The sequence below is a fragment of the Mycteria americana genome, chromosome 2 (assembly GCF_035582795.1).
Source record: "Mycteria americana isolate JAX WOST 10 ecotype Jacksonville Zoo and Gardens chromosome 2, USCA_MyAme_1.0, whole genome shotgun sequence".
NCBI classification, from domain to species: Eukaryota; Metazoa; Chordata; class Aves; order Ciconiiformes; family Ciconiidae; genus Mycteria; species Mycteria americana.
Window position 1 is genome coordinate 81,130,367 of NC_134366.1, and position 27,360 is coordinate 81,157,726.

The 27,360-nt window shown below is 38.0% G+C and overlaps 1 protein-coding gene across 4 annotated transcripts; it reads right to left on the bottom strand.

Annotated features, from left to right (window-relative positions):
• Positions 1–1,653: 1,653 nt before the first annotated feature.
• Positions 1,654–25,782, bottom strand: PRP4K (pre-mRNA processing factor kinase PRP4K). 4 transcript variants are annotated; one of them, XR_012774361.1, is made up of 17 exons: positions 25,671–25,705; positions 24,694–24,831; positions 20,546–21,739; positions 17,203–17,376; positions 16,775–16,930; positions 15,961–16,042; positions 14,199–14,409; positions 11,035–11,108; positions 9,496–9,586; positions 8,971–9,118; positions 7,574–7,711; positions 6,215–6,368; positions 5,115–5,229; positions 4,454–4,605; positions 3,891–3,977; positions 2,919–3,196; positions 1,654–2,553 (listed from the first exon to the last, which is right to left on the bottom strand). XR_012774361.1 is itself a non-coding variant. In XM_075493916.1 (16 exons), the coding sequence occupies exons 2-16, from the start codon at positions 24,732–24,734 to the stop codon at positions 2,993–2,995; spliced, it is 3,021 nt and encodes a 1,006-aa protein (XP_075350031.1). In that variant the 5' UTR covers positions 24,735–24,831; positions 25,671–25,704; the 3' UTR covers positions 1,654–2,992. The 4 variants fall into 4 exon arrangements, 2 of the variants coding, with proteins under 2 accessions (XP_075350031.1, XP_075350032.1); XR_012774362.1 differs by having other exon boundaries at positions 1,654–1,905; positions 2,419–3,196; positions 25,671–25,704; XM_075493916.1 differs by having other exon boundaries at positions 1,654–3,196; positions 25,671–25,704.
• Between the last annotated feature and the right edge of the window lie 1,578 nt (positions 25,783–27,360).

The following is a 27,360-nucleotide window of genomic DNA, read 5'->3' on the forward strand; positions in this document are numbered from 1 at the left end:
TAATGAACCTGCTGAAGTTAAAGAAAAAAGTGCATCATCTGCTTAAATATTTACTAGTTAAAACACACGTATTTTAACCAAATATAATGGCAGATTTTTTCCTAAATTTCATAGGTTTCATACTGATCATTCTATCATTTTAAGAAAACTGCATTTAAACAGTAATGCTTATTTACATACATTTAATCACAAAACACACCCCTCTCTTCAACGAGAAATGAAACAAACACATCTATGTAACAAATTCTAATACAGTAAGGATGTTTCAGGAATTATCAGTACTGCAGCAGTGTTAATCAATTCTAAATTGGAATGCTGGAAACCAAAAGATTAAGACAGAACTACATGAAGAGTATTTTTCATATCTTTTATAGGACAGAAACCTTTGTTCATGTCTTCTGGTAGCCATCATCTTCTTTTGAGCTGCACCTACAACACAAAGAACAAGTAAACGAGCAACTTTATGCTTCTCCAGCACAGCTTAAAACAGTTCTGTAGGCATTAAGGGGCATCTTTTCTATTGCTTTGTTTCTGTATCACCAACTCATTTCATTGGTTTATATTCCTATTTTAAGAATAAAGTACAAAGCAACAGAAAGAATAAGCTATTACTACATCTGTGTAAAATTGCCCTCAGAAGTGCTGCTTATGTTGTAAAAGTGCAAGTTACTTTCTGTATTTAACTAGCAAGCAGCTAGTATTTCATTAAACCTGAAAGCTAATTTTTTTATTTCCTGTAAGAACAAGATACCTTAATACGTGGAAATAAGGAGAGATTATTTTTTTATTAAGAATTTTACAATACGAATTGAGAAGAGACAGGTTGAAGGTTCCAAATAGGCATACAAAACCACCCATCTCCTGCTTGTTTTGGTGGTTAGTTCATTACATCTCCTCGGTGGGGTATTCCCCACCAGCAGAATGACTGCTTTGTGTCATTTTTCCATTCTTGAGTGCACTAAGAGTGCATGATTGTTGCCATTATGTACCTAGATGGATACAAAAACCCTTCTTAGTTCAAAGAAGTATTACAAAGTACGTGAAACCAGTGGGGTTTTCACAGCTTTTCAGAATATATTAATAAAAATGAAAAGATGAACTTCTTAATATTGTCAAAGAGAACATTAAAACAGCAGTATGGACCTGAAAAGTTTGATTCTGGTTTCCTCACGCTGTATAACCAACTCAAATGTTTCAAGCTGTTTTAACTTGTTGCTAAATGTTTATCTACACATGCTGTCAGAAATAACCTTGTTAGGAAGGTGAAGTTGGTGTCTCAGCAAATCAGACCCATGGAGTAGGCGTTGAGTGGCCTGTGACTCGCTTTCCTTTTTCTCTTTCAGCACCATCAAAAGGAAAAGTGAGAAAAACAGCACAAACATTAGTTAAAGCCTGAATTTAATCCCATGTCCTACAGGAATAATTTCATTACAATGAAAGCAGACAGACATTATCTGTAGGGTTTTTTGCTTTGTTTTTGTTTAAGCAGTGATAATTATATATCTAATTAACATAGCCTATAGCTCTCCCAAAGATCATAAGGTTTAATAATCCCTTTAATTAAATCATTAATAGGAAATGCAGGGGCGGTTCTTACGAATTACCTGATTTACCATCACTGAAGACAGATTCTTTTAAAAATGGCTACAAATGCCTTGTTCACAAAAGACTTTATTATCTAATGATGCATACTGAAAACATACAGAAATCTGCATGGTCCACTTTACATGCAGCAGAACAATCTTCACTTTACAATAAGTAAGTGTCAACTGTTTTATGCAAGAGACAACACTTTAAAGTCACATTTCTTAAAGAAAAGCTTCATTTACAAAAGAAATAAAAGGTAAAGAAGCAATTACCGCTTTTAAAAAGCAGCTGCTTTGTTCAAGAGTGGAAGGTTTATGCCTGTATTGAAAGACAACATGATCACAAATAATGAAAACAATGAACAAATGAAACACTTTTAGCATAAAGCAGTACACTTTCAAAATGACATACAAATAGTTAAAAATTTCATTATGTTGTCTATCTATCCTTTAGATATAAGGTCTTTCGAATGAGATCCCAACATATGTAATTACTAAATGAAAACTCTTCTGTAAGTATTGGTTCTATGTCATAGTGAACTGTATTTAACAAAATGTATACAAAGTCTATAGCAAGTTGATTAAAAAAATTAAAGTAATAAGAAACAGTACACTGAAGGCGCTCTATCCATCAAGTGCGCACTCTCGAAATTTTAAATGTGATGAACAGAACAGAAGCTGTAACTATGCCACGGTTGCAATGCCAGAAAAGAAAACAAGATCATTTATCAAACATGCAGGGAATTCTGCCACAATGCTATTGTCTCTCATTTGTCAGTTGTTCCAGTAAAATAACAGCTTAAACACCGGTGATGTTGATGGGTTAGCTTACCTTCAGTGTACTGAAAGTTGTACACAACCTGCTTTTAAAGAGGAGACCATCCCTGCGGGCAGGCTCAAGAAGGAACAGACCCCCTTCGGCACTGACTACACCAAGGGCATGCTGCTGTGGCCTGCACACACACACCTAGGAAAATGTGAATATAAACAGCATTTATGCTGGCCATTTTTTAAAGACAAAAATGAAGCCAAGTCTGCTAAAAACAAATCAACCACCCAGTATTACTGCTCTTTTTTTTTTTTTCTTTTTCTCTTTTTTTTTTATAACAGATGCTTTTTTCTTTTTATAATATATACGAACTGCAACCATATACATTAGCATTGTACTTCTGTGCAGTCTTGGCAATTAAAACAGTTCTACAGTGAAAATTTTCACATAAGACACAAAACAGAATTACTCTAACATTTCTAAAAGAAATATCAGCCTTGATGTTAATTCAAATGTATCATTTCTTCCTCAACTTTGCAGGGGAAATATTTATGTTTATATACATTAATAACTGCTGTGAAATTTCTTCAGTCTTTGTATCTTAATTACTCAAACCCTTTGAACTTCTTCATCTGGTTTAAATTTTTTCCTGGATGAAGGCGTGCTGCAGAGCCTGGTTGATGCTAATCCGTTTAGCTGGGTCTAACATTAGAATCTGGTCCAATAAGTCCTTTAGCTGGTGTACTTTTTTACGCTGGTCTTCAGGGAGTCGTTGGCACCCAATCAAGTCTGCTAACAGGTCCTTGGTTGGATTAATGGTGCTCATAACAGTAACTTTCTCCTACAAATACAAAAATGGCAACCTTGTAGAACAGAAGTAATGCACAAAACCCCTATCCCTTTTACAGAGCTTCAACAGCAACTTTTCCACAGGGTTATCTCACATCTGATCAGCAATGCCCTTCGTCACCACATGGCCTCATAATTCCTCTTGCGGGCAAAGGAAAAGAGTGGAAATAACGCTGTCAGGGGTAGGCCAGGCTGTATGTTTCGCCAACAGCAGGTCCATACATGAACCTCACATCCCAGTTAACTGAAAACATCAAAATTCCACGTGGAAAGTTCCCATATCTGACCACTAATTCTGTGATTCTTGACACAGGTATTATGTTAAAATGATACCAAAAGTAAGAGTGACTTCCTACAACATAAGCACGCCATACTGAAGTTGGACATCCTTCTCTAAAATGAAGGCAGAATTTCTTTTATTAGTAATTTATGGATAGATTATGTGGAGATACACTGTATACCTACCAAGATTAAACTTAGATTTCTCTTAAATGCATCCTAAATTGTAGGAAAAATATCTGTTGCTAGTTTATAACTATGTAACCTGTCCATACTACTGCAAAAGGACATTCTAATAGTTTATAAAATCTTATTTTTAATCAAGGTGTCAAGATACATTTGAAAGACTGTAATAGTAGGAAAGCTTGGAAAAAAGTAATAGGTTAGTTGACACATTAAGGACTTACCCTTTCTGTCACTTTATCTACTTCTATATACATAAAGTTGAGATTTTGATCAAAGTGCTGATCTTTGAACACACCTTTTCGAATCATCTGGAAAACGAGGGAGAGGCAAGAGTTTCAGGCAAGTTCTCTGTGTCTTACAAATTCCACAATTAGCATCAATGTCTACTAACTTATCACAACATGAATAATTTAATACCAATGAAAAATATATCAAAAGGACAGTAAAAAATGTCTATATTGAATAAAAAAATACAGTTCAAACCAGTTGAAAAAGGACACAGTATCTTCCATTGACTTACGTATTTTTTTTCAGGTCAGTGCTTAGAAGGTTTCTGCTTTCACTTTATACTTAGTCTATGAAAAAGAAGCTGTATACTTTCACTTCATAAGATTTTAAATCAATATAAATTATACAGTCAGAGCGATGTCTGATATTTACTTGCTGTTAAGAGAAGATGTATATGATAAGAAACAGAATTCAGGGAGGAAAAAAGAAAGTATGTTCCACTGTTCATTACAGCAGTTTCAGATATTAATTAAAGTCATATACTTATTTTTCTTACCTTGTTTGGCATCTTTCCTTTGAGATCCATGGCTAGTTTCAACATATGGTTATTGGTTTTACCAGGAAAGAGTATTTTTCCTGTATAAAGTTCATATAATGTGCAGCCTACAGACCACATATCTATACCATAGTCATAGATTTTTCCTATAACTGAAACAGAGCAATTCCAGTTAATTCCATAAAGGCAGCCTTGAACGACAGAATATCACAAAACCAGACAGATGAAAAGATTCTGATTTGTAAACTATATTGGTGCTCCTCCTTTTAGGAATAAGAAGTCACCATAAAAGAACAATGCAAGCCTTTTAACTTTTACAGTATCCCTATTTTAGAAAGGGAGGTTTTTACCTAACACCCAAACTAATCAGCATGAATTAAGTTAGTAAAAAACAAGAAGTCAGAACAATACCTCTAAATTAAAACATAACTATAACCAATCAGAATGACTTCTCCCTGTCCTCACTGAGCTGACCACCAACATACATGAAGAGTCACACAAGCATGCTTTCAAAGTCTGAATTTTTGACTGCCATCATATTTCCAGAGTGATGTTTTGCTAAGACCAAACAGAGAGTAAATTCAAGTCAAATTCTCATTTCCTGGTACCAGTATATCCTGCTACTGCTTAAGATACACGTAGCCAATCCAAATGTACTTACTGATTTCTGGAGCTCGATAAAATCTACTAACTAGATACGGTGTGATGTCATTATCTGCAACGTGCGAAGCTGATCCAAAATCGCAAAGCTTTAATATCGTTTTAGACTCATTCACCTGAAAGTTAAACATAAATATCCATTAGCACTATTTGTAGACAGAATTACCAATAGCACTGTGAAAGTAACAATACATTTAAGTCAGAGATAAGAAAAACATTCAGCCTTTAAATTAGAAGTTCTTCCCATATTTCAATCCTTCCTCTCTGTATTCTAAGGAAACTGTAAAACCTTCTTAAATTGAAAGTGACAGTTAATGTCTTCAGATCCTACAAAATACAAAAAAGGTCACTTTCTATATTTTTCTCTTATCAAAATATCCTTGGTGAACCTGGATTTAATTCCAGATACTGAAATTGTATCAGTTTAGACTTCCAACTCTAGTACCCAGAGTACCACTCATAAGACAGCATATTATTCACATATCTCATGCTTACATAGTAAATTTTATTGCTGTGATGGTGAGAAGAGAACATTTTAAATAAAATAAAAATCTGAGTTTGTCACAGGGATTACCACCAAGAAAACCAAAGGAAACATGCTTGATTTCTCTGATGTAGCTCTCACTCTCTGCTAACCAGAATGTTTAATGGAAACACCAAAGAAAAAAAAAAAAAGGCATTAAGGACTTTTCCCCATTATCTCATTCACATAAACAAAATCTCCATCCAGACTCAAACAACCTACTTCCATTTTGCAGAAAGCAAGAATATTTTTCAACTACTGATGGAAAAAGTCCCAAGATTTCTCCTAAGAAAGGATACTGTCTTACTTTGGAAGATCTGCTTTCTAAAAAGATACAAGTGGATGCAGGTTTATTTGAGAAAGACTGTAGTAAATAAAAGATTTTATTTAGATGCTGTATTACATTTCTTATTTACTACTTATACCACAATAGCATTTTATATTAAAACATTAACCCTTAACATTTTCAGTTAAAGTCAATTTTGACTTCACCTAAATTAACAGAATAACACTAATTTCAAATACTTAATTTTACACTATAGACTGTGCAAAATAAGTTTCAACTATTTATTACTTACCAAAATATTATCTGGTTTAATATCTGCATGTAGGATATTGCATCTTTTAAGAAGTTTTAAAGCCAGGAACAACTGCTGGCTGTAGGAACGCACAGCTTTAATATGGAGTCCAACATCTTTCCCATACTTTTTCAATACCTCTCGTAAATTCATACTATTAAAAGAAAGAAAGGAAGAGAGAAAGAATAGAAAAGAGCTTAACAAAGACAAATATAGTGGCCTCCTAAACAAACTTGAAGACACCAGTTAGTTTTAGACATTTTTGGAGAAAAGCAGCATTCAACTTAACAGACATACTGCTCTGTTAGCTACAGCAATGAAAAATGCTGGCCAATCAGATCTATCCTATGCTGTATAATTACTTACTAGACTGGACTTACTTAGTTCAGAACACATTTTTAATCAAGATTAATTTGAGAGGATTTATTTGCACATGAACAGCATTTTCTTAACAACTGTACCGCCTTTGTACTCGTTTTCTGAAGAAATAAATAAAAAAGGAAGTACGCAAAAGATACAAGTTGAGGAGGCAATTTTTTGATGACTTAAACAGATAAAAATACCACAATTCCAGGACAAAACCATCATTGTGTATAAATAATGTACAAGTGTGTTATAAACAGATAGTGCAGCACAAGAAAATAATTTGTCGTATGGCTTATTAATGAAAAGATAATAGTAATTTCATAAAATTTGCATTGCTTCAGCATATAACTGATCTTCACCTCAAATATGGCAAAAATTAAAATATAACATACACAGAAAACTTAGGATACAAACAACTGATGTCTCTAAGCAGGAATGGGAACTAAGGCAATTAATATATCCAGATCTATCATAAAACAGTGTCTACAATTAATCTGTCAAAAGAACCTAATTATTTGAAGAAAAAGTGAGCATGCAAAGAAAGCACTGTAACAATTTTCTTCCTTAGACTGTTGTTATATATGTACTCTTCACAGAATATACAGCATTTGCTGAACCTCTCTGGGAATGCATTCTTAATCCAAACCCTTAAAATAAAGAATTATGAAAACTAATAAAAATATTGTCACATACACACACAGACAAAATAAATCATTAAGAGCAGCACTGGTGAGATGAACCATCTTTAATAATACATTATTTTGTTTCAAAATTGTCCAGGCAGAAAGTTCACAATGATGCTGTAAGTAAATCAGAAATAGTTCAGTAGTCTGTGGATTTGTGCCTCCAGATAATTTTTTTGTTAAAGTTCCTTCCATTCTTGAATCTTGGCTATAGAACAAGGTATCAAAACAATAGCCAAAACCAGAAAAGTAAAGATCACTCAATAGTACTTTACTTTTTACAGACAACCCCTGACATCTGTCATCTTACCTGAGTGGCTCAAATACCAGACAGAGATGTTGTTTGTGGTAGAAATGCCTGAACAACCGTAGACAATGAAACTTGTCATCAGGATCGGCATCATTGAGCTTCTTCAAAAATTCCAGTTCTTTTAGGCCAGTTTTTTGCCTGAAAACAAAGAAGTATGATTAGAAAACACAATCAGTGAAATTCTAATACTTTTTTTAAATCTAGACATTCACTTCGCAATTATAATTATCAGGAAATGAGAAGTGTCTTGTCATTACTTAATGTACCATGGCTTAAACAAATCACAACAGTGGTTTGCTGTCAGTGTTCTACACATTGGGCAAATTTGTTTAATTCTTTGATCTTCACTGTGCTTTTGTAACCTACTTAGCCTTTCCTCCTCCCTCCCGGTTGCATGTAAAATTAGATTTCCTCCTGTAATACAACACTTCAGTTTCAAACAGCACTCACTTGAGAAGTTTACTTTTTTTAAAAAAGTACTTAACCACGTACATTATTAAAAAATGTTTTAAGCTAAACTGACTAGAGAGTCAAGTACACACCCAAACTGATTATCTATATGACATAGCAAACGGAAATAGCTTCTCACCCCTCTCCCCTTTTTCTTTCTTTTTTTTTTTTTTTTTTAAACTTTTCTAGATACCTATTCACATAACTCAAAATAACCCAGCTATACACACAGCAAGACAACTTTCAAAACTTCCAAGGTAAAATGCATGGAAAAGATTTTCATTTAAGTTGTCTTTAATGGAAAAGGACATAACACATGACTGTAGAAATACTGCAGCAGATACTGAAAATGAATATTATAGACAAGTCCTCACATATCATAGTTTAATAGATCATACTTGTTAACGTTCACTCATTCTGAAAGACCTCAAGTTTTTTTTATTTCAACAGGGAGAGTCCCATCCCTTTTTATGTATCTTATATACATGCAAACACATATAGAACATACAGAAATAATTAATGTACGGAGGTCTTTCTGTAAGTTGCAGATGACCGATTAGGATCCAACCCATAGCCTGCCAAATTGATTTGGTCCATCAAAACAAAATTTTTACAGTCCATGACTCCCATCTCAAAAATTTTTAGGGCTGGGCAGGCTTTATAATTAACCATAACCTTGTTTCTTGCTACCACTGTTCCCTGCAGTTTTGCAAATGAGAAAGTGCCTGATGAAAATGCAAGTACCCTTCTCCTGCGATAGCTGTAAAGAAGCGTGGATACATAGTCCTCAAGCGCTTCCCATTATCTGGCTCATATTAGCAGAAAAGGCAGGAATCACAGCTGTAATCTGTTACTTCACTTGAAACAAAGGGAGATTCAAATCACATCATGAAAAACTTCCAACTGTTACATATGCTTTATTATTATTAAACAAAAACATTACTTACATAAGTTCATTGTTCCTGATGATTTTAACCGCTACTTCTTGGTTTGCTCTTGCCATGTCCCTGGCTCGCACTACGTTACTGAAGACTCCCTGACCAGTGTAACCATAGACATTGTAACGTTTATCTAGAACTTCACCTATATTAACACCTGAAGGATAAAATCAAGCAATTTAAAGAGTTATGAGTGACATAAATAATGAAACTTTTTATGAAAAATAAACTATTCTGTATAATCCAGAAAAACAGGATAAATGGTATAACAACCTAATTTCATAGTGTACAATGTTTTATGAAACCTAGTTTTGTGGAAATTATGGGGAACAAACTGTGATTCTCCAAGTCTGGAGTCTTTTCATAACTGAAGTTAATACCTGCTTGCTCATTTCATCCGTTGCATTACACACTCAGTGAGGGCACTGTGGTACATTTACATTAGAATAACATTTCAGTACTTTTTACATAAGGATCTTTTCCATTCAGCACCCTCATTCTAGCTGTCCTTGCAAATCAACAAATACAACTTACGGTAATAGCCTTCTGCATCAGTCCAGTTATCCCTGAGATTAGGGTTTTCTTTGAAGTCTTTTCCAAACCCAGCAGCCCTTAGACGAGCACTCTGAAATAAAAAGAAAAGTAACAGCTTTGCTTGTGTGCTCTATGTTTTTCCTTGATGTTTACTTACCAAAAGCCCTTTTTTCCTACCAAAACACTGTCCCTCTCCACAGTACAAAGGCACTTATCTTGTAGGAGAAAAACTACTGAACACAAAATGCTATTTACATACCAGAATCTAGAGACTGATGCAAGGAAAGAGGATGGGAACAACCAATAGAACTACTATTAAACATAAATGGGCAAAGTTTCAATTAATACCTACAAGGAATTTATACAAGTCATGTTAGAATGAACATTTTGGACTATCTGAATAAGACTTTTTACTTACAGTACGTTTGTAGTAATAAAGTTTAGCAATTGGCGGGGAAAATGTAACTGTTTAAGCCCTGAATTTCTGTTCATTTGATGCCACTTCACAGATTGCATACTTACGATCACAAAATTACTACAATTGCTGTTGACATCTCTTAACAGATTTGGCAATATAGTATCACAAAATCAAATCTATGAGTAGTAAAGAATATCTTGAAATGAACAACAGTTTCTGGAAGGGGGACCTGGTCACTTACAAGCCATTTAAATCCCTACTTGTAACTTTCAAATGTCTAAAAGCACCACCCCCCACAATATCCTTCAAGTATTCACCTTTTTCCAACTCAAAGGGGTTTTGATTTTTTTTATTTTATTATTATTACCAGTGTTACTAGAGTGACACCATGGCAGCCTTTTGTCAACAATGCTTCTGTCATAACTAATAGATTGTGTGTGCCATAAACCAAAATTAACTGGAGAATTTCTAAGTTAAGAAGAAAGTTGTTGTCTTGACTTATTTCTCAGTGTTGTGCATCAACAACAATGAGGTAGATTTACAGAGAACAGCAAGTAAAGTCTCAAAACTAGTCACTGGACTGCCGAGGTTTGCAGGCCACTTCAGCACTTTAGAGAAAAGCTGCTGGAATAGTGCAAAAGTAAAAACAGGAAATGTATCTCTTCACCAAAAAACACGCAACTCCCCCACCAAACCAACCACCACATTACTCCACACAGCATCATTAGCAAATTAAAATATCTTACACAGACACTTTTTAATTAACTATAGATGAACCTCTGAAAAAAGCACATATTTAGAAAAGTGCAGCATGGTAACATTAACATAAAGTGTAACTTATTTATAAGTTTGTTACTGTGTGCTCTTATAGGTCCTAGTCAAACAACAAGTCAATTCCTTAATTCCTTACTCTGGTAAAACTCTCACTAATTTCAGCAGGTTTTCTTTCACTGAAATATTAATTAAGAACTACTTTGTCTGCCTTGGCTGATCAAAAGATTCAGAACATACACATGCTTTTACAAATCAAAGTTCCCACAAACCTCAAGTGACAGCAACTCTCTAAGAAAAACCAAGCAAAAAAAAAAAAATCATACATTTCATCTCCAAGAATTACCTACATCAAAGTATGCAGCGAACATATCATCTGATTCTGTGAACATATCAGGAGCTAGCAGTTTCTTCTGAGCTGAACCTTAAAATGAAATTTAGATTATTCAACATGAAAAAGACAACAAACTAATAACTCTGTTACCAGTATAATTCGTGACTTGGTATCTTTACACTATAACCAAAGATCAGTATGTTGGCAAACAGGTAGCTCTACTAATGTTTCTAGCAAATACCATTTCACATTCTAGAAATACAAAACTCAGATTGGATAAGTTCTTCAAAGCACTCAAAAATTTACACCTCCTTGAAAAATTGAGTATAATAGCTTTCAAATAATTCACACAGCAGAAAGCAAAAAGTACATACTTACATGATCCCTACAGATAATGACTATATATATGTATAAAAATAAATATTAAATGACTGTGTGTTTATATAAAAAAATACAGACATGTTTTCAATATACAAATTCAGGCTTTTCTGCTAATCACAAGGTATTTTACTAAAAAGCAAAGCTGTAAAGCCCAGAACTTGTTTCTTTGGAAAATATTTTCTTCAACCCTGTCAAATAGGACCTTGTGTGTAGCTTTTAGTCAAAGACAATGTTAACTATTATGTTTAAGAGAAACATTTTTAGTGTGGACAAAATTATCCCTTTCTCACCTTTTAATCATCTTTAAAGTCCCAAAGACATTTTACTTGGTTGATAAAAGCAAAGAAATATAAATTAAGTACATGTTAGTGAAAGCAAGTAAACTTCAAACTATTTCATAACACATGTTATGGTAGCATTCCTTCATGACCACAGTAAATCACAGACACTCCCTTTAGGGTATTAAGCAACGGAAAAAATAAACAGTTAACCTCAGATGCTTCAGGTTGTGATGCATATAGCCAACCACTTTCATACAGAATAACTAGACTGAAATCTTCTGACAGCATCAAAAACTCCCATCTATCATGCTGACACCATTGTTTCAAGGTATAGACCTGTCACCTGACACTATGGGGAGACAGGTTACACCATTGTTTCCAGATATACACCCTTCCAGCAACTTCCTCAAATTTTCTTTTTAGTTCCAGTCACTCACACTTCCACTGGGCTACAATGAGTTATTAACTACTTCCTTAGCAACTTACTATCCTGCCTCTATAGGAGGTTAGGATATAAATAAAGGCTCTTGCAAAGAAAGATGATCCACTGCCTCCATCTGTTGTTATAGCCACCTCCAGCCCAGAATCCTACCAATATCTGAAAATTCCCAGATTTGAGTGTAACTGAGCTATTTTTAAAAGTGTTGTGGTTTAGCCTCAGTCAGCAATTAAGTACCATACAGCCGCTCGCTCACCCTCCCCCCTGGTGGGATGGGGGAGAGAATCGGAAGTGCAAAAGTAAGAAAACTTGTGAGTTGAGATAAGAACAGTTTAATAATTAGAACAACAACAACAACAAAATAATAATAAATTGTAATGAGAAGGAAAACAACAAGGGAGTGAGAGAGGAACAAAAACCCAGGAAAAAAAAAAAACCAGTGATACAACTGCTCACCACCCATCGACTGATGCCCAGCCAGTCCCCGAGCAGCGATCACTACCCCCGGCCAACTCTCCCCAGTTTATATACTGAGCATGGCGTCCTATGGTATGGAATAGCCCTTTGGCCAGTTGATCAACTATCCTGGCTGTGCCCCCTCCGAGTTTCTTGTGCACCTGGCAGAGCATGGGAAGCTGAAAAGTCCTTGACCAGTGTAAACACCACTTGGCAACAACCAAAACATTGGTGTGTTATCAACATTATTCTCATACGAAAATCCAAAACACAGCACCATACCAGCTACTAGGAAGAAAATTAACTCTATCCCAGCCAAAACCAGGACAAAAAGCAAATCTTTTTCATATCTTAAAAATGTCTATGTAGTTAACAGTTATATTTTCACATCCTTTAGTGGATAAAATTAGAAAGCAGTACATGCCTCTGACAAAAAAGGAAAAAGGTATTGTCTGTTATGCATAAGAAGACCAAGTCTAAACTTGTGGTATGCAAATAAAGGAAAAGCGCATAAGATAGTTCTTTCCACCTACAATGCCGGAGAACAATCTGAAAACATACTGCTCAAAGGAACACCAGGACAAACTACAGAGCAGTACACCAGTCCCAAACAGATGCAGCTTTATCACTTCAAAGAGAAGCATCCACTAGAACATAGCATATTTAGCCCCCAAGGATACATCTAGTGCATGACATGAAATACAAGTTAACTGTCCAACCATTTCCTCAGAGGTTGGGCAGGTTTCACAGCCCTTGTTAAACAGCGTGCTGTTGCAATTAAACTGTAAAGAGAAACTGAAGCATGAAAACTGAAGTAAGAAACTAGCTCAAGTATGTCCACACAGCAACTAGTTACACCTTTTGGCTACTTGGAAGATGTACAGGAATCCACTTTCAAAAGACAAAAAAAAAAAATGGGGGGGCAGATTTTCAATATTACAGGGTGCACTGGGAGATGCTCTATGTTCCTTTTGCGGCAGCAGGCACAAGGCAGGTTCTAAGTCAAGATGTATTTCATTTCAGTATTGTTGTACAATAGATCACATGCAGGGAGAAGAGGAGGAAATAGCCATTTCTTCAGCAAGAAGTTATGCCACCAAAACGGACTTACTAGCAATGACTCTCAAAAGCCTTAATAATTCTAAATTACTACAGACCCACCTATACTCTTCTAACGCAGTGGCTCTGACCAAAAAAGGGACAAAAGGGGTATGGTTTCCAACCCACCCCAAAATAAAGACTAGGACTATATTAAGCTTCTAAGAAAACAACATGTGTAAGTGAAAAGAAAAATCTGGAAGTTGAAAAGGGTGATTCTTAACTATAAAAGACAGACATTGTTATTTGCTCTTCCAAATTTATAGCATTAATTGTGTTAAGAGTTTTTAGAAATATAGAGAGCATGTTCCATTCATATCATCCTCCTTAACCAGCAAGCTTTACTTTAATGTTATAAGTACCGTAATATTCGTGGAAGCATTCTCAAATTCTGTCCAAAAAGTCAATCCACTTCCAAGTCTGGAAGTATATAAGGAAACTAAGCAAAATGTCTCTTTTGAAGTGCTCTGCTCAAGAGTTGAGCTTTCATAAATCGTGCTGTACAGTGAGATTTCAGATTCTTACCATTGTTCTGTTCAACTGTCATGAGGTTGTGCTTGGCTTTTACTGATGCTTCAAACGTGTCCACATTTTCCCGTTCATACTCCTTAACATCAGCAGCTACTCTTTCTAGGATGTCGTCTGGCGAATTTGAGCGACTACGCGTACTACTTTGAGGACTGCTTGGTTCCGATGGTACAGATATATTACTGTCTTCTGTCTGGCCTTTGTATTTCTAAAAAGAAATTTAATTATTAATCTCACCATCACAGCTTACTCACAATTTAAACATTTTTATACTCGCTCTTTCAATGGTGTGTGCCAAGCCTTAATGTTTGCTTTCATAATCACCTACATCTCTAATGGCAACAGATTATTTGCAGAATGGGATACAGCTTTTGAAAACTCAACACAGCCCAGACCATAAAAGAAGACTGAAAAATTCACGTGTGTCCTTTAGGCTTTTACATTTCTGTAAAAAGCAACTTTTATTGAAGACTAACTATTTTGTTGCATGTGACAAAATGTCAGTACTGACAGATTTATTACTAAACCACTCTGGCACACAAGTAGTGAAGTAAAGTCTTTAAGGAAAAATTAATGATCTTGTATCTTACATCCTAGAATCTTTTCCATTTTTATTAGTGTTATGGTACAGAAAAGTAGTTTTTAGATTCAGGTCTTTTATTTGAATTGGAAATCCTGTTTATTCATTCATTCTTGCTGAAAAATTTCAGACGCATTAAAAAAGTTCAAGACAACACCTTTACAAATAATTTCTTTTAACTCAAGTAGTATGAAATTATACAAATGTCACTTCCTCTCCCAAGTTAAAAATAGAACTGAATAAATGCTGATACCACTCAGTTATCAAGGTCGAACTATTCAATAATACAAGCAGAGGTTTCCCATTTAGGGAATGAAGTTCTGGAATTTGCTTCCTGCATGGACCGACAACAGGTGTAACCAGCCTTTAAAAATAATTTACTTTATATGGTTTTGCTCACTCATAGTCCTGAAGGATTTTACAATGGGCTTTGCATAAAAGTCAAACGATGAGTATTTTTAGTGCTGCTTATTTTAAGCAGCACATTATAACTGGTGTTTTTATAACTAAATATTAAGTACATATGCTGCAGCATTTTGCTTACTATGTTCTAATTGTGTGCCAAATCCCAACTTTAAAAAGAGATACCTGACCTGTGCTGTATAATTACATCTCCTTTGGCCACAGCTCCCTTTCAGGGGTCTCAGTCACATATTACCTGTCACTACTGTTACCTTCTTACCAGGAGTAAGAAGTTCATGGGAACTCACACATGTAACTGAATACATTATCTACTTTCATGAAGAGGGAACCCATGTCAGTGGCTTTATGAAGTTTTGGAAATGGACAACTTCTACTTGAAACAAACTGACCCATTAGGTTAACTGATATGTAACTTAATGCTATATTGACATTGTGGTATCAATGATACAGCTACGAAGAAACCCTACAGATTACGATCGCCGAGGAACATTTTTAACATGTCATGGGGCTGTCAGAGAATGTTTACCTGTAGCACAAAAATGACTCACAGAAGAGTGGCTTCAGTCTTAAAAGTGATGCTGTTGCAACAGAAGTGTAAAGTTTAACTGAGACTAACATTTACAATAAATTAATTGGAAGAAAATATAGTAATTCCTATTGTAATGTAGTAATAGGCTAAGAACCTTCCTTTATCACATTTTACACTAAAAGAATAAAATTAGTTTCTGTAACCCACATGATAATATAACCGTGTACCTGAACAATTGCTTGCCGCTGTAATCTTCTTTGTCTTATCTCTGCTTCCTCATCCTCTTCTTCCAAATCAAAGTCTTCAAGACTATAAAAATATAATTACTTTTTATATAACATCATAAACATAAGATTATCTACTGAATTTTACCAAATGCAGTTCTTTGGCATAGAAAGCACACAATATATTAAACAATAGCTGTTCAACTGACTCACAAAGCAAAGGTGTGTTAAATCCCAGTGCATATATTTACATCCCCTTATAGAGAAAATTCATCTTTTGGTATCTCATTGGGACTTTGAGTATTTCATTTTTAACTGCAAACAATTAACAGTAACTGCTTTTAAAGAGAAAAAAATAAAAAAACCCCTTGTTCATTTTCATTCCAGCATCATTCTTCCTTGATAATTTAAGAATGCATACTCTTGTGCAACTGGATTAAGTAGATATATAGCAAATATAAAAATGATTTGCAGATAGCAATTACTCCTTTCAGCTGTTACAGTTTTTCCTCAAGCTTATAGCTTGAGGAAACAGACCAAATACTTTCACAGGATACTGATCAAGTTGAATTTAGAAACTGAATGATGTACCATCCCCTCAGGTCTGCCCACTAGCCAACAGGTCTTGATATTTCTTGCATACTCCAAAGTTTTCCAGATCACCCCAACAGTAATTTGACAAGATCACAAGTACTAAAACATGATTAAGGTTTTAGGTGACAACCCAAAAACTATACCATGAAGATAAATGTCAGTTCATTCTCCATATCAGTGGATCTGTATTTTTAGATAACCAGCACAAGTTAAAAATTCTTACTTTTCATCTGATGAAGACTCCTGTTCAGCTTTCATACCCTCAGAAAGACTACCTTTAAATTTGTCTTCTTTAACTTTGCTTCTGCTCCTACGTCTATGGCCACCACGTGACCTGGACCTCCTTCGAAGGCGAGATCTACTTCTTCGGCCTCTATCCCTGGTAACAATAAGAGGGGGTTAGGTTTTGGGGGTTTTGGTTTGGTTTGGTTATTTGAACAAAAGGAGGAAAACCTATCCATAAAACATAAAGGTACATAATGACTCCAAGTAATAAAACAAATGAATTCATGGAGGACAAAATGAATTCAACTATGCTAGCATATATAAATATGGACAAAAAATGCATCGTCTTTTTACATATAACATAGCAATCTTTATTCTTTTACTAATATTTTACAAAATATATTAAAAAATGCAGTGTGTCTTTACCTCCTCCGAGGAGACCTACTCCGCCTTCTTGGAGATCGGCTACGTCGAAGGGGTGAACGAGACCTCCTTCTAATGGGGGACCGAGACCTTCTTCTGGATGGGGACCATCTGCTGGGTGGACTAACATCTTTTGATCTTTCACGTCTAGACAAAATATCATCTCTGGTCCGCGTTCTTAAAATAGAGGAACAGAATGGTAGTAAAATCAGAAGCAAGCTGAAAACAAAAATCACAACTCCCTCTAAAAGCTCACTTTAAAATCTTACTGCACGTGAGGAACCGCCAGATGGGCTTCTGAGGGATGGATGGATAAGTATGCTGCAGAACTGGCTGCCCTTCCTGTGTGTGTCTCCCCACCCTGGGAAATATGTGCCCATACCCAGGTCTACTTCAGGACAACTCTGGAAACAGAGCTTGCTAATTACTACCACAAAGCTAAGAGAGGTTTTAAAACAAAGCTTGTGTTTAGGTCTTACATAAATAGTGGCCTGTTTTCATGTTCATCAGAAACAGTGTTTAAACAATAAAAAAACCCCAAAAACTAATTCTTGAGAATTTTCTCAGCAACTTTACAACACAGTATTGAAATTTAGGACCACACTACTCCACAGCAATGACTTTAATGTCTATTTCAATTTGGGCACTAGAACCAGATGGCTTCAACATTTTACACATTCTAATACAGCAGCTGAAAACTAAAATTCTTAATTAACATGTAAACTAACCCTTCTCAAATTAAAAATAATTCAAGTTTGACACTATATACTATTCAAAATTTGTTCATTCTTGTCTATACAGATTCACAATTATTCAAGAAAAAAAATCCTTGATGGGACAACTACATTAAAAAGTTTAATTGTATTCCACAACAGCAGGACTTAATTCGAAAACTGGAAAAAGATAGAAATTAAAAATATTTAACAACTACTTTAACAAGGCTGCAACAGAAATTCTTGGAAAATATTTCCACGCCATTGTTCCAAGAAAATGCTGCTACTCTATTTTTCCCATCCCTGTCCGCCCCCTTTTTTTTTTTAAATCAAACTGGGACAAGTTATTTCAGGTGTTATCTCTCAACAGTGAACAAAATCTCTTGGGTCTGAAAGATTAATTTCACCCATTCTGTAATGGTTTTTTGTTTGTTTTGAGACACTTGTATCAGCTTCAGTTACTTTAGCTACATATAATGACCAGGCATACAGAACTGATGCAAAATAGTAAACAGTGGGACAGAAGGAAAATTTATGCACGTGCAGAAGTACTGGCGGTTTCTACAAGAAATTACTGTAGACTCAAATGCTGGAGCAGGCTGAACCCTTTAAGACATTTAATTTACGTTATGTTTTTGTGAACACTATTACAAAAAAAGTCACAGGATGAACTGACAGTTCCAGGTTTCCTGGCTAACAAAGTGGTTGCACTGCCAAAACCCAATCCAAATATCTATAAGAAAAAAAAAAATCAGTTCAGGGATCACAGGTATGAGACAAGAAGTAGAAGCTGATCAAGAATTCATAGTAACATCATACAATGAGTAACTTCAGTCAAAGACCTGAGAAGTATCTTACATGATTAGAACACTGGAAACAAACATAAAAAATAAAATTACTGGGAATTTTTGGTTAAAACTGTTCATTAAAGCTCCTGAAATTGTCTGGCAGCCTGAGTAATTACAGGTAGTTAAAATAATATATAAATAATATATAAATATATATGTACATAATATATAAATAAATAAGAAAAATATATAAATATATTTATATAATATATAATTGAATAATAACAACAATAAACAAATAAATAATAAATAAAATACAGGTAACTCCAACATAGTTGGAGTTAGTTCAGGATGTCCCACAAAAAGATTATTCCTGCTGATTTGCAAATCCAGCAGAAAATATTTCCTAGTACTCCCCCACTCATATGTTGCTCACCACAGTGCTACAGAAGTATGAATTTGATAGCAAAATTCTAGACACATGCATCACTTGAAATAGTGTCTAGACAACTAATTCAAACTGGCTGCAATGCAAGCTGCATGAGAAATGAAAACTCAAAGATGCAAAACGCTATGGAAGAAAAGTCAAATACTATGTCAAAGAAACTTCGTGGTTGTACCAATACATTCCTCATTCACCAGAGAGCAGTCAGATAAGCTGCTAGTGTTTACAATACTTTCTTAATCTGGTTAACACCACCGGGGCCATCCTCTAAAGTACCTGCAATATTCCTAAGCAGTAGTACAGACAAATAAGCTGATAATGCGCCTTTAGAAGATACCCCATACTTGAAACCAGAGTAACCTTCAGTGATGCAGGCAGAAATACTTTCACATTTATTAGGCACTTATTTACTAAGCTAGATCTTTGTGGTTCCAATACACGGTTTTAAATTCATGCTTCTTTGTTCTTAATTCTCGGAGTGGGTGAAGCTAAACTCTATGATAAAAAGCTTTAAATTATCCATTATCCAAGTAATGCTGAACTTTTCGGCCTGTTGAACTTCTTAAATTGAATGAATTAACTTCCAAAAATGTATACACTTATATTGTTCTCTGCTTGGGAACTTACCATCCAGGCCTTATCAGCTTCAGAGGAGATGCTAGCAATTGTCTCATGGTTTGTATTGAATTCCAAAGTAACTGCTTTCATAGGCTAAATTGTCTTTTTAAAAAATGCCAAGACTAAATATACATTAAAAAGATTTCAGTCTTTCTCCTTTAAGTGTATGCAAAATATGGTAATGATATACAGACCAATATATAGACCAATAACGAAGCAACACTACCATACCTCTAGTAAATGAAAAATTCAAAATATTTTTAAGAAAAAAATGACTGTGAGAAGATCATCTTGATATAAAAGATTTCCTTACATTCACACATGCTGACTCTATCATTAGGGTTTTTTTTTTCAGGGGGAAAAGGGGTTAATTACCCACTTTTAGCCAACACTGATATGTAAGAGTGGAGGGGACTCTCACTCCACAGAAATTCCTGAAAGCAACAGAACTATTAACTAAGAAACAAAACAGAAACCAAATTCAGAATCCAACCAAGTGACAAAAAGGAACACCTGAGCTACAAAACTTGTTCCCACTAATGGTTTGAGCAGCAAATAACTCGGCACTTTAACCAAAGCTGAATTTGCACATCCGACAGCTGGGGGGAGTATTTTTTAAAAACTGAATACATACAAAGTAAGCTCATAATATAATGCACAATCTGATTACCTTTTTTAATAGCTATTTTCAGAAGGGGAGGAAAAACAAAAGATAAAAACACCAAACTAGAAGATAATTAATCCTGTAATGCATTGTTGTGGTGGTTCATGCTTTAAGTTACCTGGGAGAAGAAAGACGCCTCCTTTCTGATTCTCTTCTTTTCCTTTCTGCAGATCTACTCCTCACTCTTCTAACCGGAGACCGGGTTCGAGAGGGGGATTTACTCTGTTTAGATCTACGATCATTAAAGAGAGGGGATCTGCTTCTTCTTGACTTTTCACGTTGTTTGGGAGATAAGCTTCTTCCTTTTGGGCTACGGCCAGGTCGTCTAGGGGACCTGTTTTCTTTCCCTGAAGAAGCATCTTTAGAAGGAGATTTAATGGGCTTTTTTTCTTTGTCAGTCTCTGATCTCCTAGGTTTTCTATCTTTGGACCGTGACCTTCTATCTTTGGATTTGCTTCTTAGTTCTGTTGGAGATTTAGATTTTCTGCCACGATCTCTGCTTTTGTTTTCATTTACAACTGGAGACTTTCTGCGATCTCTTGATTTACTTTTATCATCAGCCTTATTTCTATCCTCTGGGGGAGATTTTGACTTTCTGTTTTTCTCCTGAGATCGCCTTTTAAGCATTGGAGACCTAGATTTCCTTGTCTGATCTTGAGACTTACTTCTCTTATAAGGGCTTTTGGATTTCCTCCTCTCTTTTGACTTGCTTCTAGTTGTCTTCTCTTTGATTCCATCAACTCCTACCTTGCCTTTCTTTTTGTCAGATCTGTGCCTAGTCCTTTCTTTTGATTCACTCTTACTTCCTTTCTTGGAACTAGTTTTATTGTCCACAGGTTCTGATTTCCCCTTAGTGTTTGACTTAGCTGTAGGTCTTGTTCCATTTCGCACTTTTTCATTAATCTCCCCCTCTTCTTCAGATCCTGACTCGTAACCTTGTAATATTAATCCCATCCCAGACTGGACCTTTCCTTCCATTAATTCATTTTCAAGTTCAGCTTTCAATAATGCTCTTTGTTTCTCCAAGTCTTCCAGAGGAGCTAAAAAATCAATTTTAGTTCTTTTAGCTGGTCCATCTTCTTTGTCAGAGGTATCAGCTACCTCTTTCCGTTTATGTTTCTTATGTTTGTGTCTGTGTTTATGTTTTTTGTCCTTATCTTCTTCTGAAGAATGTTTATGTTTCTTGTGTTTACTTCGGTGTTTGTGTTTCTTTTTTTTGTGTCGGCTGTGCTTGTTCTGAGGTTGGTCTGCCTCTGATACTTCCCCATTTTCTTCATTTACACTTCTCTCGGATGCATCAGCGTCCTCAACCCTGCAAAAAATAAAAACTGCAGATCAGTACTATCAACTCACTGCAGTCCTTAATCTCGTGTTGACAGTCCTTTTTATGATAGAAACTAACTGGCACTTAATTACCCACCTTTGGGAGAATTAAAAATGTACGACTAATGTAACGAAGTTATAACAGCAGATACACTTCCTCATGAACAGACAGCTATGACTGCAAAAAGAAGTACTACAGAAGGAAGATACAGCAAATGCACTAACAAAACGCATGGGTGAAATCAATGCTTATGCTTTTAGGTTCAACACTGCCAATATTTGTTAATAGTACACAACAGTGCTGCGCATTTATGCATCCTGTCAGTCCATCATCTATCTTATTTGCTGCTCCACTCCGATGCCTAATGCAAGCTATGCCTTTTAAAAGTATTTTCAAACGGCGGAACACAGTTGGGCTCCAAAGATCAAAACTTATTTCAAGGGATGATGCTGATCACCTAATGAAACCATCTTGCAAAATCTCACACAGAGCCAACCAATTCTCTTAACTGCTATTTTGTTCTGTAAGTATACACACCTGTTAGAAAATCAAGAACTGTTCTCATCGTGCATTTATACTATTTATGCAATACAGGGAACGCTATTGAGGAACAGGATAAATTAAGGAAGTATAATTTCAGAAAAGCTTTATGATAATATACAGCAGTCTATCAGCTTCCCAAGAAAAAAGTGGTGATCTTTAGACCTGTAAAATGGCATAGGCCAAAAAAGCAGAAAATAAGTCTACAGCAGGTTATTAAAATAATAATGTACAGTGTTTCTTAAAAAAAAAAAAATAAATCATTTCAATTAGCTAGTCACAGCAACAGGCAATTTAAATAGTGTACTTAACTTCAAAAATTATAAAATTCAGTCCCAGCATTACGCATTCACTTATATTATTTTCCTTAGAAGCTGAAGCTGGCTCACCAATAGATTTTTTATAGCGTTTAGCAAATATCTCCTGATCTCCTTCAGAACATCAATTAAGTTACTGTCTGTGGTAAGACGGATATTTGCCTTTTGAAATCTGTTGGCAAATATTATAGGTGCCAGAGTTCACCTTTCTACAAACTCACACCATCTAAACTACAGATTTGGAATTTACTAGCTAACACTTTCATAACTTAAACATAGCTCTTTCTGTATTCCAAGCCTCAATCATTGAAAAGAAATTCCCTAAACTTGATGGCCAGGAGTGGCGGGGGGATGTACACAGAAATGCAGAGATATCTTCCAAACTCTACTAGTTTCATACGACAGATGTTTCTGAAGAATATGACCAATGATCCAATAGAATAAATATATCAGAGGTATTCTAAGCCAGGCCTAAAGGGTGGCACTTCACTATAAATTCGATTAGTGTCTTCCTAATTAAGAACAGGATCTTCAAACAGTGCACACTTACTGATTGTCTCCTGCTTGAGTTAATGCAAATTTTAGTTTAAAATTTAAAAATAATGCAGACTTTTCTGCAACATAGACTAAAATTATTTGCTAAAACCATTAACACTTTAGTGCTCTGAAATGAGGAACTTCCTAAGGGAACAGATATTTTGAGTTAAAAATATGCAATATTCAGAGACTTAAGTCAGAATGCTGTATGCTTTTTCTTCTACATCTTTCCCACTACTTCTGCTTACTCAAAGCATATAGAAAGAAGGGTGTTTTTCTTAATTGCTTCCTCCTGACACTCCACACATTATGACAATAGTGTATCAGAAAGAAAGAGGACAAACCCCCTTAAAACGAGTTTGCTCCATGTTGCATTTGGCACAAAAGACACAAAAAAGGAGGAAAAAGTATTAAATGTAAAACTTTTTCAACTTGAATTTGCAATCCAGAGCAAGTATGCCAGTGACATAAGTTGGATAAAGGGCAGAGAAATGTCACAAGGAGAATTTTCAGGGAACTATACATCTTTCACAATTTGTTTTAGTCAGATACAGGATACTGTATAAGTCCTCACTTAACACATTAACGGTACTTCGATACATTGCAAAAATATTACAGAACGACAAAATCCACATCCGTTCAAGCTGCTCCAGGTAAGTCTTCCTTCTCTTAACAGCAGAAAGTGACACTGAAATCTATAAGGAAGTTATTTTGTTATCATATGTATTTTAACGTTATGTAATAACCTCACCTTACTTTCCATAAAAGCAAGCTGGTAGCAGAGGCGCCAGATGAGATACGGCACCCACAGTATCTTGGGCCAGTACAGACTGCTAACACGACTGCCAGCTTTCTTTGCGTTTGTACCTCAACTATAAAATTACTATTAACTTCATTAATGTGCATGAAATATTTCAGAGTTTTTTCATGTACAGGAATCTATTTATTTCAAGCAATTCCATCAAAACATGGATAAACTTTTACTTCTTTCAAATGCTTCAAAGGTGTGATGACATGGATGAGAAACCTTCTAAGATTTCAGAAGGTGATGAGGCAGATAGCCATCTACACGTTTAGGTGCTAGTGGCTTTAAATAGGGAGGAATTATGACATGATCTTGTTATAGCCCCACTTTTTCTTACTTTTGAATTCAAGGAGAAGAATTATAGGAAGTTCATGAAGATTTACAAAGAGATGTCACCCATCTTTTCCTACACTCAGGCTTCCTGTCGCCAGTTTTTACCTTATTACTCTTAGTTATGTTTCTCTATATAATCCTAAACACTGCTCTTCATGTGCTCATGTGTTTACATGGTTCACGTGTACGTCCACTGCTTTTCCTCACCTATTTTCTACTCCCACGACTAACAACAACAACAAAAAGCCTCAAATCGCTACTTTTTAAGGGAGAAAAAAATACAAAAAGCAGTTTATATGGCTAAAATATTTGTATAGTGAAGAGGAGCAATAAAGTAAGCATTAGATTGTCAACTCCGGGCAAAAGTTGCAGAGAAGAAAGTGTTCACGAGCTCGTGAGTGTCGACAAACCTAAATCTCACGATGCTAACCGGGGTGCCAGGAAAATGCATCCCCGGAGCCCCGATCCGGCGGGGAGGCGGCAGCTCGATCTTCGCTTCCCAACGGGAGCCGGGAGTTGCCAGTCATTTCGAGGGCTGGAAGGAGGGGCTGGCGGCAACAAATCGCTTTTTGCTTCCACCAGCACAAGCGCTTTTTATAACGCGAGAGCGCCCGGGACTCGGGGGAGGTGGGCTCGCCGCAGGGCGGGCAGCGGCTCGGCGGCGGGGCAGCCCCAAAGCACCCGCTGGCTCGGCTCCCCCCGTCTCCCCGCCGGGGAGGCCTCGCTCGGACAGAGAGCCGCGGCCCGCAGGGTGGGGGGGAGGATCCCAGGGAGCGCCGGCCCGGCTTCGCCTCAGGGATGCCCGAGCTCTGCGCGCCGCCGGGCACCCGCCCGGCCCGGGAGGGCAGCGGCCTCGCAGCCACGCGGAGGAAGAGGATCCCCCCTCCCCCCCCGCGGCAAACCCGCTTCCCCGGGGAGGGGCAGGAGGTGCCGGAGCGGGGAGCGGCGGGGAGGGCAGCGCAGCGCCGGAGCCCCCCCCGCCGAGGCGGGAAGGCGCACGCGGAACTGAGGACACGCGCCCGCAGGTCCCGGCTCCGCTTCCCCTCCCCCGCCCCCAGCGGGCCGCCTCCCGCGCGCCCGGCCCGCGGCCTCCCGCCCCCCTCCCCCCCTTTCCCGGTCCCCGGCCGGCGGGAGGCGGCTCCCGCGCCCCGGCCCCGCTGGGCCGCCTCGCGGCGGGGCGGCCGGCGAGCGGCTCCTATAGCAACCCCTCTCCCTCGGAGCGGCCGCCTTCCCCCATCTCCCTCCTCCTCCTCCTCCTCCTCCTCCTCCCTCGCCATCTCCACCCGGGCCGCTTCTCGTCCTCCCCTCCTCCCCTCGCCCGCGCTTCCCCTCCGCCTCCCTCCTCCCCGCGGCGCCATCGCGAGGAGCCTCCCAGCCGGTCTCTTACTCGGGCGCTCGCAGCTCGGGCTCCGCCGCGGCGGCCATTTTGAACTTCCAAACTCCTTCGCTGCCGCTGGGGAGACGCGGGGCCGCGGCGCACGCGCACGGAGGCGCCACGGGGGGGGGCGTGGGGGGGCGGGTTGAGGCGGGGGCAGCCGGCCGACGGAAGTGAACCCCGCGTCCTGGGCAGGCAGCGGGCCGGAAGCTCCGCCCCCTCCTCCCCCGGGGGCGGCTGAGGGGAGGCGGCGCCGTCTGCGCGGCGGGAGCGTCCTGGCGCCGGGGAGGCCGAGCGGCGGCGGGCTCGGTGCTGCTGCCGCCGGGAGACGGGGGGAAGGTGCAGCGACGGTCGGGTGCTCGGCCCCGACACCCGCGTTCGCAGTGGCACCTCCTCACCTCCCGGGGTGGCCGTGCCGCGGCCCCCCGCCCCGGCGTCTCCTCAGGGAACCTCGCCGGGGCGAGGGCGCCGCTTCCAGCCGCTCGAGTTCGGAAAGGGCCTGGCGATGGGCCTCTCCCGCCGCTGCCGCCGCAGCCCGGGAGGGGGCTGCCAGGCTTTTCGGTACGGGCTCTCCAGGGCAGCTGGGGCGTCTTGTAAGGCGTTGCTCCTCTTGAGTTGCTTTTGCAGACCCCGTCTGACTGCACCGAGCTGCAGAGAAAGGGTCGGCGGGCCTTCAGCGACGGGGCGCTGGGCTGTATTTAGGGTATGCGGGTAAATGGTTGCGGTCCGGAGGCCTCCGTGTATTAGCGGTTGAGATTTCTCACCTGCGTTCTTTGCTTTAAGATTAATACCGCCTGTTTCATAGTGGGAACTGTTACAAACTTAACACAAAAAATGGCATCGTGTTATTAACCTGTAGTTCGTTTTTAATTTCCACGAGAGATTTGAGTCATCATTTATGGCATCATTTTTCTCCTGGCAAAACCCTTGCTCTTTTCAGATAGTCTTAAGATCTGCAGGCATCCCTATGACTGGAATCTGAATCTAGATTTCATTGTGGCCTAGGGTTTTGATAAAAGACAGTTGAAGTCATAAAGTGGATTTTAACTGGTTTGTTTATTGTCTTTTGTAGATTTACCTACCAGAAACTATGGAAGATGAATGAATTTAAATACAAATACCAATGTGTTGCATCAATGAACCTGCATCACACTGAGGAAATTGCAACATCCCAGTTGTATGCTGCTGTGCCTGAAGGTTTTGAAGCTCAGATTGCTGGCCTGGTGGAAATGTTTCTGGTGGAGGTATACAGGTGCAAGCTCTGCCGGTTCATAAGCAGCATCAAAAGTAAGATCAGGACACACCTGGCTCATATGGATGAAACAGATACAGCATGTCAAATTTCAGGCTGTCCTAAAATGGACCAAGATGAAAATGAGTTGTATAGCATGGGAGATGAAGCTAACCAAGAAAATAAAGAAAACGAAGAAAATCTTGCAAAAAAAGTCTGTCTTATTACCTGTGTATCAGATGCTTCGAAATACGAGTCCTCACTGTTGTGACATGAGCCCAAGCAGTCAGAGCAATAATCCTCATGCCTCTCACTCCTGTGAAGCGAAGACCTTGTTTGGAGAAGCAGCAGCTCATTTGCAGCTTGAGGAGCCCTGTTCTGCAGTGCTGACTTTGCTCTCATATTCCAAGAGCAAAGATGAAGAAGCCCAGTCGTGCATCTTGGCCTCTGTCGTGTTTCCAGTATTAGAAC

What these genes read in the sequence shown, in the direction of transcription:
- PRP4K (XM_075493916.1), bottom strand. Translation starts at nt 24,734, where the DNA reads ATGCATTTTCCTGGCACCCCGGTTAGCATCGTGAGATTTAG. An exon ending in AGCGGCAAGCAATTGTTCAG is followed by an intron (nt 14,410 to 15,960) that starts GTACACGGTTAT and finishes ATTTCTTTTTAG; the next exon opens with AAATACAAAGGCCAGACAGA. An exon ending in TAGATAAAGTGACAGAAAGG is followed by an intron (nt 3,197 to 3,890) that starts GTAAGTCCTTAA and finishes TTGTATTTGTAG; the next exon opens with GAGAAAGTTACTGTTATGAG.